At 37.8% G+C, this 13,247-nt stretch overlaps 1 protein-coding gene and 1 pseudogene across 1 annotated transcript; both read right to left on the reverse strand.

Moving 5' to 3' along the window:
- Positions 1-3,668: 3,668 nt before the first annotated feature.
- Positions 3,669-11,446, reverse strand: PPDPFL (pancreatic progenitor cell differentiation and proliferation factor like). The gene is made up of 5 exons (XM_015080283.3): positions 9,829-11,446; positions 9,409-9,471; positions 7,270-7,347; positions 7,073-7,172; positions 3,669-5,786 (listed from the first exon to the last, which is right to left on the reverse strand). Exons 2-5 carry the CDS (start codon positions 9,461-9,463, stop codon positions 5,774-5,776), a joined length of 246 nt encoding a protein of 81 aa, XP_014935769.1. The 5' UTR covers positions 9,464-9,471; positions 9,829-11,446; the 3' UTR covers positions 3,669-5,773.
- LOC106982121 (small EDRK-rich factor 1-like) lies at positions 7,354-8,159 on the reverse strand (annotated as a pseudogene).
- Positions 11,447-13,247: the final 1,801 nt, after the last annotated feature.

The raw sequence follows: 13,247 nt of genomic DNA on the forward strand, positions 1-13,247 counted from the left end.
ATGAATGAAGCCCGCTTGGCTTTCAGCGTGGGGTCCTGCTGCTGGAGTCCAGAACGCGGGACAGATTGAGCTCCCATAACTTCCATCAAGCAGACTCAAATGTGCTGCTACCTCAGGGACTGCACAGAATGTCAGCCAGAAGGGAGGAAGCTGCAAGGATGCTTTCTGAGCAATAGAGAGAATAATCGGGCGTCCTTCCAGAATATTAAGCAGTATCGGCAGTAACAGGAAATAAACGGGTATGTGAAATCCATCTAGGATGACTTAAGAAAATGCAACATTATCGGTTTAGTTGGTGAGCTTTGTCCGTCTTCTCTCTTCAAGGTAAAATGTAGCTTGAAATTCAAAAATGGATTGCTCTCAAGATGCACTTTTTAAGATTGCATAAACATTTTCAAAGCAGTTTATTTGAAAATAAAATGTTGGCCCCTCTTTGCCATAAAGTAATTTCAAAATCCTAACTTTGTTAGTTGACGTATAAAATCATAGTTCCAGTAACTGTTCACTCATTAATTTGAAAACCTCTGCTAGGCATGTAAAAAGGATAAAATATTTATGAAGCTCACATTCCTGTTGGCTGTTAATCAAATAATTACAATAGTGCCCCTGATTTAACATATTCTGGGTTTACAACCTGGATACAAATGATTTTCAATCTATCTAATTAAAAAGGATGGAACAAAACTTTTGTATCTGACCTATTTAGATAAAACTATAACATGGGGCGCCTGGGTGGCTCAGTCGGTTGAGCGTCCGACTTCGGCTCAGGTCACGATCTCACAGTCTGTGAGTTCGAGCCCCGCGTCGGGCTCTGTGCTGACAGCTCAGAGCCTGGAGCCTGTTTCAGATTTTGTGTCTCCCTCTCTCTCTCTCCCTCCCCCATTCATGCTCTGTCTCTCTCTGTCTCAAAAATAAATAAACATTAAAAAAAATTAAAAAAAAACTATAACAAAAAATACAAATCATTTTTCCTGAATAGATGAAATACATATTTGGTTATAATGAATTTAATTAGAATGCATTAAAAGGTTAAATGAAAGTTGTTGAGAGCACTGTATGAGAAAGATAGCATCCTTTTTTCCCCTTCCACCTTTTGGAAATCAAATCATTATACTGTAACAGGAGAACATTTTTCAGACACCCCAGTTGAAATACATTCTTTCTAAACTGTTGAGGAAGGAAAGTAACTGTGTAGCACTCTCTTTGACTAGTTTGTTTTTTTTTTTTTTTTGTATGAAGTAATTGTAAGAAGATAATTTTTGAAATGAAACCAGAAAAGAATCTTTAAAATAATAGCAATTTGGTAAGAGAGGTGGGAAGAAAATGACGGGATAAAACTTCCCTTGTTGCTCTAGGAAATTATTTCAGGCCCTGGAGAGGCTCATGAGGCCGGTCCCACAGGACTGAAGGCATTCGCAGCTGCCGGTGACTTGACATGCATGCTGCTTGTGCAGGGCAATGTTTCGATAATGCATAGGTCGCCCTGAAGGACTTTAAGAAAAAAGTCCGTAACCCCAACCCTGACCAGACCACTTCTCATCCCCAGTTTTTGCTGGCAAGAAACACAGTAGACAGTTTGACCCCCACCTGGAAAATACCAAATCCTTCTAAAGCAGCAGTCTCTTGAAAACAGTGTAACAGGAGACCAGATATACTATGTAGAGCGTGGTAAATTGCACTATTTTTTCTGCCTGGAGTGCTTTTCCCCAAATGGGCTGCTTCCTCTCTTTCAGGATTCAGTCCCACGCCTGCTTCTTGGTGAGGCTTTCCTAACACCCCGGTGGGGGCAACCTTCCCTCAGCCTCTTGTCCTCCCTCCGTCACTCTCCAACACAAGCACTTCATTTCCTTTGCAGAGCTGGCCACTGTTGGAAAAACACTGTCTTTTTTGATTTAGCGCTTGCTTTTCTTTGCCAAAATGTAACACTTCTTGAGAGAGGGGCCAGCCCTCGCTCAAGAACCATTGTCATCCATTTGACCCATATTTGCTGAAATGTCAGAAGCTGGGTATAAAATGTTGAGCAGAGCAAACATGGTCCTTGCCCTGGTGTAGTTTATCGTGCAGTGGGGAAAACAAACAACTCGACAAACAAGTGTACCATTATAAGTGAGATAAAAGCTAGTGAGGAGAGAAATAGAGGCTATGAGAGCTTATAATGAAAAATCTAATCTCGTAAGTGGATTGGAGACATTTTCTCTGAGGAAGAGCTTTGAGCCCATATTTAAAAGATGAGTAGAGTCCAAGCTGAGAGAAGAGGCTGGAGAAAGACCCTGTGGCAAGAGAGAAGCTGACGTATGTGAGAAACTGAAAGAAATCTGATGTAGCTGGAACACAGGAAGCTTTGGGGAGCGAGATATGAGACTTGCTATGGAGATCAGATCTGCATGGGTTAGGATACCATGTGTGTGTGTGGGAGGGGGCAGGTGTTGTGTGAGTCGTGACTTTACCCTGAACATAATGGAATTATTGAATACCATGGGCGAGCTAGTGTTAATGTGTATTCACAGAAGAGGATTGCAGATCTGTGTTTTGTTAGATGATTGTGACCGATCTGTAGAGGACATTCAATTGGAGAGACCTAACAAAGACTGCAGGTAGACCATACGATGTCATGGCCCTTTTCCTTGGGAGAAATGACAAAAGTCTGGGTTTTTGGATAATGCCAGTGGGAAAGAAAATAAGTGGGTCCACCCAAAAATTATAAAAAAATAAAATCTAAACTAGAAGTTTAGCTACTCCGTTCAACTTAACAATTATTTTTCCATCATCCCTTTTTAATAGGCAAATGGAATTCTTGAATTTTGTTCCTTACGACCCAAGCTTCTTCGTAATGTATGAAGCACCAAGTAGGTTTAAAATCCAGCTAGAGGTCTTTAACTCTAGTGAGAATTGATGAATTGGCTCTTGGTGGTTTTATCTGTAGAAGATACAGGGTCAATAACTGGGAATCTGCTATCAAAATCATATCTCAACAAATTACTGGAATCGTAACATATAATTTCACAGAACCTGAGCAAAAATTGCCAAAACCTAGTTGCATTTAATACAGCCAAGTCAAATAACATTTCATAATATTAAATTAGAATGGTCATAGCACATCTCAAGTTATAGGGAGTTATGACACTCTTAAAATATATTTAGCCCTCACTATTTATTATCTAACCATTAAGCAGCAAAGCCAGGCAGGAGGTGTTTTAACTAAAATAACACAGCTATACTGAGATCTATGTGTGAAGTACTTTTCAAACACAGCCTCAAAGTGTCTGAATTGTAGGAAAATTACATTAGAAGCAATTAACTGGAAGATGTTTTGTTCTCTTTATTTATATCATTCTCATTTTGTAGAAACCCTGGGATAGCACATAAGAATTATTTCAATCTTTAATCATCTTTTAATTCATTTTAATGTTACTTTTCTGAAAGATTCCTCATATATTTATTTTTTAGGATCCCTGTCTATCTCCCTCTCTTTCTATCTCTCTACCCATCCATTCTCACATATATATGTGCATTATTAGCCACTCTAAAATGCTTAATAACTATATATGCTCATTATATTTGACTAAAATATTGTGTAAAATCCAACTACTTTAAACGATAACAACTTTCAGCAGCAGTAACACCGGTCAAACTAATATAAAAGCAGTAATTTTGACACATTCAAAATATACAAATGCATAGGCAAAATATAATTTAATGAACATTATATTTCTTGGTGAACAAAGCAAATGTCAACTTGATAACATATTTGAGGAAATTCATCGAATAACCTAAACAAGCAATCTGTTCACACATATACCAAGTGTCCAAGAAAAAAAGAATTTGTTGATAATCTTAAAGTAAAAACAAAACCTCCCACAATTTACCATGTTAGTCTCATCACATTTTTCCCTAACTTTAGAAAAAAACACTTGGTCTTCAATCCCTGTAATTTAATTTTTCAGTAAAGCCAAATGAAATACAGAGCCCAGACATGTCATTAGTCTCTACAAATACATAAAATGCATAGGCGGGCAACACCAGAAAAGCAGTAATGTGTAAATAATGGGGTGCTACTGGGCCACAGTGACATATGAGTCCCTTCATTGACAGCAAAGTGATAGAGACACACAAAATTGAGGGAATGCATGTCCCATTTGGAAAGAGTAGGAAAAAATTGTTCAGTTGTCTCCAGCACAGTAAATGGTCAGTCCTGATATTTTTTCTCATGTTAACACAGTTGGGCAGGAAGACAGTTTTACCAACAACCATGTGTGCTCTACAGGGTGTTTAATGCAACAATAGTCACATAAAACTAGTGACATTGACCTCTTAGTGAATTCACCACCCTGAATTTCTTTTTCTTTTAATTTTTTTTAACGTTTATTCATTTTTGAGAGAGAGATGGAGCAGAGACAGAGCATGAGCAGGGGAGGGGCAGAGAGAGAGAGGGAGACACAGAATCTGAAACAGGCTCCAGGCTCTGAGCTGTCAGCACAGAGGCCGACATGGGGCTCAAACTCACGGACCGCGAGATCATGACCTGAGCCGAAGTCAGACGCTTAACCAACTGAGCCACCCAGGTGCCCCAAACCACCCCAAATTTCTGAAGCCTCACATTTCACATTGAAAAATATTTACAAGCAGTATACAGAAACTTTTCAACTGCAAGTCTTGGTATTATCTACCCCATATTGAGGAAAGTAGGGACTATTCTAGCCGATGTAGGAAATACTCATATTCATGAAATGTGACCAATCACTCATTATTTTCTAATTAGACACAAAACTTATCATATTAGAAAATTTGAAGACACAGAAAAATATAAAGAAGAAAATGAAAATCACCTATAATCCCATCTCCAGAAACACCCACTGTTACCATTTTGGTGTATTTCCTTTGAAACTATTATTATGAATATGTACATTTCTAACAACTAAAATCATATCACATATAAATTATTCTCCTTTTTTACTCAACTTTCTATCATGATTTTCCATATTGTTAAATATTATTTAAAATTATGAAATTTAAAGTCTACACAATAACCAATTAGTTATGTATACAGTGATATATTTTTCAAAAATGTTTAATGTTTATTTATTTATTTTGAGAGGCAGATAGAGAGAGAGAGAATCTCTGTACTGACAGCATAGAGCCCGATGTGGGGCTCAATCACACAAATCATGAGATCATAATCTGAGTCAAAATCAAGAGTTGGACGCTTAACCTCCCGAACCACCCAGGCGCCCCTGCAGTAATCTATTTGTAACAGGTGATGTATCTATGGGTGTGTTTTCTATTTCCAATGTTCATGATTAAAAGTACAGTTTTGCAACTGTTCTCTACATTTGTGAGTACAACGCCCTTCCGACCATCATTAGGCACAACGCTTCACTTTTAAGACATAATCATTTGACAGACATATAAAGAGTCTAAGAATTTTTTGGAAAATTGAAAATAACAACTTTTAAACACTCTTTGAAAAATCACATGGGTAAGGAAAAGTTTATTTCACACAAGTCACTACATTTGAAGACTCGTTACTTTTCAAAGCCATGCTTCTCGATAGTCTCCACGTTGCTGATGCCACTTGCACAATCGTCTGTGTTTTGAGGAAACTGCCTAAACTTTCGCTGTCTGGGTGTCTGCAGATCCTGTCTGGGAAATGGGAACTCCAGCAGGTTTCTGTCTTCCTATAATGAAGGAAAGTCACCTGGAATAGCTTAGTACTGAAAGGTGTGCTTCACAGATAACAGCAGCTCAGCAGGCAGGATCTTCTGGATCATCAGAATCAACTATGAGAGCTGCGTAAAGTGGTGAGATATTATGACGGCGTTCACCGAATTGCTATACACAAAGAGCTGAGAAATGCTTACCCGTACATTACATTGTCTTCGTAGTCAAAGTAAAGTGGAAAAATAAATGAAAGTTACCTAGATAATTCAAATTAATATACTTGATAAAGAGAGTAAAAAATACATGTTTTCAACAAGCAGCCTCATTTGATTTCTCTGTCTTTGATTTTTAAGTGTGTCAATATATAATTGATTCTATTTCAAATTTATCATATGTAAAATATTCATCAAAATCTTTATATATTAACATTAGGACACATGAAATCCATTATAATTTACTCTTTTTATTCCATCCAGTAGCTAGTCATAGTCAAGCGTCTAAAAAAATAAGTATTTTAGAACCCATTAGAATAAAAACTATACTACTCAGTGTGTTAGGGTTCAAAATGTGTAGAAACACTTGAACGCAAACCCACCAATTCAATCTCCTATTTAGAAATTGGTGCCACACAGAGGCCAATCAAAACCAGCAGTGGGACTAAAGCAGGTTGTCTAGGACAGCAATTAAATCATTGTTTTTCTGTTTGCTTTGTTAAGGTTGTATCTGATAGTTTTCTCCATTGGAAATTTACTAATTTTCCTCTTTGTAATTAATAAGTATTTTGGGGGAGACACTCTGAGAAGACCTAATTTTTCATACTGGTCTCCATTTATTTTAGCATCCATGGATAATCCTTGGATGTAATAAATTGTCCCAGATTTGGCCAATTGGTTCCTGTGTCATTTTGACATACTACGTCATGTTTTGAGCCTTTCTTTCTCTTTCACACCATAAGATGGGCCAGGCTCATTTTTTTTCCTTGTCCTTTCCTGTCTGGAACCAACTATTTCTCCAGGGAGCCATGTTTCCTTTTCACTGGAGTAGATAATTGTTATTTGTTTCCTGAAGGTATTGGAGAAACAAATTTAGAACCTTGCCTCTGATTCCCAATCTATTTTCCCTAAACCATGGTAGAAGTTGGCACATGGCTTTTCAATTTCTCTTTAGTGACAGTATTAGAAAGAGTACTGGTGATTTGGCTAACTGTTAACAAAATGGGGGGGAAGGGCAAATGTCTTATGCATCTCAATGCCTCAAGTATGCTTTAGAGTGAAGCCTTCACCACTCTCAAGAAACAACTATGCTTTATCTTGATTGGTTAACATCGTAATTACCACCTACATTTATATTGTTTCATGTAAGAGCAAATACAAAACGTTTATCAGAAAACAAACAAACAAAACCTAAAACGTACCTACTAGCAGACAGATCTTTTCTTCTTACATCTGAAAGCTCCGGTTCAGAATGGAAAAAGGATTTAAACCACCAGTCGGATTCTGCCACTTTTGGTAACTCTATCAAATAAAGGTCACATTATCTCCTTACCAAACACATTTGAAAGGTTAAAAACAAAGGAGAATCATGAGGATGATGCTGATAAGAAATAAATACCTTGTTGGGATTTGTCATCAGGTATGACGTTAACAGAATCAGAGCCGCTTAAAGAGCTAACTGAAGAAATGCTGGCCTCTGTAGGAAACAATCAGTAAACAAAGAAAGAATTGGCAAACACAGATATATTGTTTATGCATAGACTCTGAAGTAGCAAAGCAGCATGTTTTGAAATAATTTACTCCTGGATCATGAGTTCATGAATTAAAATTGATTAACTTGTCAATGAGTCAAAAAGACTTCCAGAAAAAGGCGTATTACTTTTTTTTTTTTTTAAGTGTAAGATAGTTTCGTAAGGATATGCCATAACATGTGACTGTTTGTGCCGGAAAATTTTGACCATAGAGCTTGCGATACACCTAGCTGGCATAGCACCCAGGTTTTCCAAAGAGTCATCATTTGTCTCTTATCTGCATAGACTTTTTCTCATTAGTTGCCTTCTGCTTTAGCTGCATTATCTGAGTACTTCTGCTCTCTTAAGACATGGTCAAGCTATCCTTGTCTTTTTCCCTTGCGAATTTCCCGGGATTTCTTCGTGATTTTCTGGAGGGCAAGTTCTGGTTGATTTCCATGGGTCATGCCTACCACCAGACCAAGCCTGGAAGGGAGCTACTGGGAAGACCAATGGACTCATAGCATGCTCTTACATTTTCTATTAATAAGGTATATTCCTTTCTATGGTGGATAACTCTGTCTCTCAATCCCTCCATAGATATAGATGTAGCATTTAAAATATAAAAGTCAGCATTTGGGGTGCCTGGGTGGCTCAGTCAGTTGAGCGTCCAACTTCAGCTCAGGTCATGATTTCGCAGTCTGTGAGTTCGAGCCCCGTGTCGGGCTCTGTGCTGACGGCTCAGAGCCTGGAGCCTGCTTCAGATTCTGTGTCTCCCTCTCTCTCTACCGCCACCCGCCCCCCCCCCCCATGCTCTGTCTCTGTCTCTGTCAAAAATAAATAAACATTAAAAAAAAATTTAAATATAAAAGTCATCACTATGTTAGTATAAAGTTAACAATAAATATTGGAAATATTCTACATTAGAAATATTACATATTTAAATATCCTACAAATATTACATATCTAAATATTCTGCAAAAGTTAGATTTTAAGAAATAAAGGAATTATTTTTAATTTTTTAACGTTTACTTTTGAGAGAGAGACAGAGCGTGAGCAGGGGAGTGGCAGAGAGGAAGACAGAATCCAAAGCAGACTCCAGGCTTTGAGCTGTCAGCACAGAGCCTGACGTGGGGCTTGAACTAATGAACTGCAACATCATGACCTGAGCTGAAGAAGCCAGACACTTAACGTACTGAGCTACCCAGGTACCCCAAAGGAATTATTTTTAAAGACTAAACATTTTATTTACTTTATCGTACTTTTATTTTAAACCTATAAGTCTTTTAAAAGATCAGAATATAAAAATAACTTCTATGGATATAATAACATTAAATAAATGGGCATAGTTTAAACATTTTGAAAAAGAATAAATCAATAGGCCTCTCCAACTTTCATCTACAAACAATCATTGAAATAAGAATTTTCTACTTGTGGACGTATTTTCAATAAATGATCATTTGTTCCTGATATGATCGTTTCATTCTATGGAATTTCTGAATTTTCTTTAGTAAGTTACAATTTTCTATTCAGCTATGAATATTCACAGATGGGTAGATCAATAAAAACCAAACTGGCCAAATAGAAGCTGACCTATTATCCATAGCAGAATATGGAAATTTAAAATATCCTTCAAGCAGAGTCATGCTATCCCTTCTTTTCTCAGGAATAAACAGTATTTTATTTATGTAAAATTATCAGCTTTTAATGTACAAATCAAGTGTACGATACATGAAATTAAAGCAATTATGAAATATGCACTTATTTTCACTTATTTTAAGAGTTAATGGTTGCATCAACGTGATCTAATGTCACAGAGTTAAAACAAAGAGATAAACCTTGACCACATTGATTCGAGAGAAGTCTGGAATGAGTTCTATTCCCATTTTCCTCACTGTCACAAACAGTCATCCAGTCTTGTTCCTTAAATTCTGACCAGGACATGACACATAGGTTAATAACATCTCACAAACATCACCTTAAATCACATTCTCTAGGAGTATCCTCTAGGGACGATAGTAACTTACTTCGATAATACTGATTTCTGGCCAGCAGGCAACCAATGGAGGGAACTGATGCCATTCTTCTCCCTGTAAACAAGCACCAGTGAGACTCTAGAACAGTGACGGGGAAGAGAGGACATTAATCACATGGGACTTCTTTTCTTTTTTTCCATATATATATATATATATATATATATATATATATATATATATTTTGCAAAGCAACACAATTTACTGTGCAATAAATATCCGACAAGAAAAAGTTTACACAAAACCGTAATCAAATATACTACAATAAGCCAGAAAATGCAATGTGTATATTTGTTTGGAAAAGCAAGAAATACTAAATATCCAACTACAAACAATGCCCACAACTTATTCCATCTGAAACAAACCTAAAAGTTAGAGTAAAAGTGTCAACACAGACACGAAATAGTCACTCACCTATTTTCTCCAATTTGTTCTTTTGAAATAAACGTGTTTTCAGGTTTCCTGAGAAAACACACACGGAAAGAATGGTAGTGATCCAGGAGGGACTGAGTGCCTCAGGCCAAGAGCACTCTGCAGGGAAGGTGGGTGTGCTCTGGGACCCCCGGGAACACCTTATATTTGGAAGGCTGAAACCTGAGCTGTGGCACAACAGAGGGAGGCGAAGCTCTCTGCCTGTCTGCCCTTGACCATGTCAGTGTGCCAACTGGGGCTGCAGGCAGCAGGGACTGACTCTGTAAGGTCATAGCTCATGACTGCTGGTCTCTGCGGGGCAAGAGGTGATGGCCGTGCATCCTCTCAGCCTTCCATTTGATCTCACACTTCTGGGGGAAGCACTACGTTGGGCTTTGCAGGGGGAGGGTGGCTGTGGGGGTTATGGGGGGCCACCCCAGCCAGGCTGCAGGCCAGCTGATGGAACTGTACATGCCCACAGACACAACGATGCAAAGCAGAGCCACAAGAAGAGCTCCCCGAGTCATTGAAGTCCTATGGGACAGGACGTGCGCTGCTGAAATTTATGGGCGGTCCATTAGAAGCTCAGTGAGAATAAGACAGAAATCATGGGTAATGAGGGGAAACCAGTGACTCCATGACATGGTAGCAATATTATTCACTCATTCAAAATCTGTATTTATATTCTAATTTTACTAACGTCCATTATGGGAACTGTTTTGCCATTTCACAGACTCCGTTTGTCATGAATCAAATCGTGGCTCCCCTTTTCACTGGGGCGGGGGATTCTCAATCACTCTTTCAATTTATTGAGTAGCTATTTGTTTCACCAGCTCAAACCACACAAAATTATTTGTGCCAGCTAGGTTCAAATACATTCAAAACACTGATTTTAGTATGCCACATTGGTTCTTTTTAAATGTCTGGTCCACCTGGTTATGGCTCCTTTATGTTGCTAACATTACTTACTTAACGCCTTTTCTCTTTCTGTCTTGGTTAGTTTTGCTAGGAGTTTCCCTATTAATTGGATCTGCCAAAGAACCGTTTGTTCTTTTCTTTGTTTCTTGATTTTATATTTCATTATTTTCTTTCCTGCTTTTATTCTTCCTTTTACTTACTTTAGTATTATTCTCGTTGTCATTTATTTCAAAATATTTTGTCAACTGCCATTATGACATTTCTCGAATGTTTAATTTCAAGATGCTTTTCTTTTCCCAAATCCATAAAAATTTCAAAATCTTTTACTTTATTTCCAGACCCACTGTATTGTCAACAGAGAATGTTTCATTTTTATTCATTCTTTAAAGTCGTTTTTGGAGATGGCTTTCTGTGTATTTAAGAATAGTAGATACTCTTCATCCACCGCATGCAATCTTGATTTCGTAAGTGTCTATTAGGGCGTGTTACTTCACTTTGTTAAATTACATACTTACCAATGTGTTCCTGCTTGATCTACCAGTTTCTGGTATGACTGCATCATTGAATTCTATCATTTTCAGTTTCTTAGGTTTTGAAGCTATGTGAATAGATGTATACAAAATCACGATAGTATCTTCTCGGTAGATCTTGGCTTTTCTCTTCCTTCACCAGCACTAATGTTTTAGAAAACTTTCGCCATTTCCCCCCCTCCCCCGCCTTGATTTTTTCTTTTTCCCCCAGACGCCAACTGGTCTAGGATTAATTTTGCAGCACCAGCTGTTTTGAAAGTAACAGAAGGGTGTATTTCTTTGCATCCCTTCATTTTCAACTTGCTGGTTTGCTTCGTCGTGTAAAGCACCCTTTGGCCATATTATTTTTTCCTAATTTTACACGCATCCTCTGTGTCACAATTATACTTGTTGTCTTTCTTAGCCTTCGGTTTCTTGATGAGTTTTGAATGTGTGTTTTCAGGTTCACTGTGAGTGGGAGTTAACTTGTATTGTTCTCTCCCCTCTGCATCACACCCCCTGACTACACCACTGCCCCTGTCCTGGTTAGAGGTACCGAGGTTTTACCTACCTGACTCGAGTTTTTGTATTTTTCTATTATAACACTACTCACATTTATAGAGGTATTTGTTTCTGTCACACATTAGTATGTGAGTTCCTCAAAGGCAAAGAATACTCTATTCATTTTTGCTTTAGCAAGAGCCAGCATAAAACCTGATACATGTAATAGTTCTTGTTCTAGAAATCTGACAAAACCAACATATTCCTCCTGTGCGTGGTCATGAGGATTACACCTTTTGCTACAAATTTAAATGTCATAACAGGGCTCAGATTTCCATGCTATAATTGTGACATAATAGTAATTTTTACCCAATTTTTTTCTGACTTACTTTTTTTGAATATCTATGCATTAACTTAGTTTAACCATAGTTTCATTCAGATTTTGTCCTAGATTTAAGTTATGCTGGGGTGCCTGGGTGGCTCGGTCAGTCAAGCATCCTTCTTTGGCTCAGGTCATGATCTCACAGTTATGGGTTCGAGCCCCGTGTCGGGCTCTGTGCTGACAGCTCGAGCCTGGAGCCTGCTTCGGATTCTGGGTCTGCCTCTCTCTCTCCCCCTCCCCCGCTCATGTCTGTCTCTCTCTGTCTCTCTCAACAATAAATAACATTAATTTTTTTTAAGTTATGTTAACATTTTTCTTTGATTCTAATGAGAGAATGCCCGCCCAAGTGTGAGGACACACTACAGACCAGCATGGAAGCTGGAACTGTCATTCGCAAATTTCTGTTCAGGAAGTCGAAAGACACTGGCAAATGACTCTTTGTAAAGGGAAGAGAAAATAGATATAAGAACAAAAAAATAAGAAGTACTAATTAAAGTCAACCGCAACCTTTGTGAAAGCTGATCTATTTATCACATGTAAGATACTATTACTCTTTCTAATTGTATTGACATTGAATGAAGCCGTAAATGGGTATCAGATTGTTGTTTTGGAGAGCATGGGAATTTACGGTAAGAAACATGGTCATGCTTGTAGGTAATTTATCATGACCCTATGCCATCACAGACAATTGACCAAGTATGCAGTATGAGATCAGTGTGTGGCCATTCTGGAAGACTTACATTGCCTATATCTAATTCCAGTCTGCAGTTACACAATATCTGAGTGTGCACAAAGATGTCAGGGATTTTAAATATGTAGTAACATCCAGAAAAATAAACATGCCATATTAAGCGTCGATTACTCTATGCTTAATAACTTGTACCTGCAAATAAGCATGTGTATGAGGTGTTTAAAAAAAAAGGCATGACAGTGTGCACTAAAACACCATTTCATCTCATAAATTTGGTGGAGAAAATGACCAATAATTAGTTACTGAATATCTCTGGGCCTTCCACATATAAAATGGAAATAAGAATATGTTACTTTATTTGAAATCCAACGCAGTTCCAAACTATATAATTCAATTGTTTAAATTTCATGTCTGCCTGAAT

The sequence above is a fragment of the Acinonyx jubatus genome, chromosome F2, assembly GCF_027475565.1.
Source record: "Acinonyx jubatus isolate Ajub_Pintada_27869175 chromosome F2, VMU_Ajub_asm_v1.0, whole genome shotgun sequence".
Classification (NCBI taxonomy): Eukaryota; Metazoa; Chordata; class Mammalia; order Carnivora; family Felidae; genus Acinonyx; species Acinonyx jubatus.

Excerpts from the sequence above, each read along its gene's own strand:
- PPDPFL (XM_015080283.3), bottom strand. The coding sequence starts at position 9,463 with ATGGCATCAGTTCCCTCCATTGGTTGCCTGCTGGCCAGAAATCAGTAT. Across the intron at positions 7,348-9,408 it reads CAGAAATCAGTATTATCGAA|AGGCCAGCATTTCTTCAGTT; the intron begins GTAAGTTACTAT and ends TGTTTCCTACAG. Across the intron at positions 7,173-7,269 it reads TGATGACAAATCCCAACAAG|AGTTACCAAAAGTGGCAGAA; the intron begins GTATTTATTTCT and ends TTTATTTGATAG.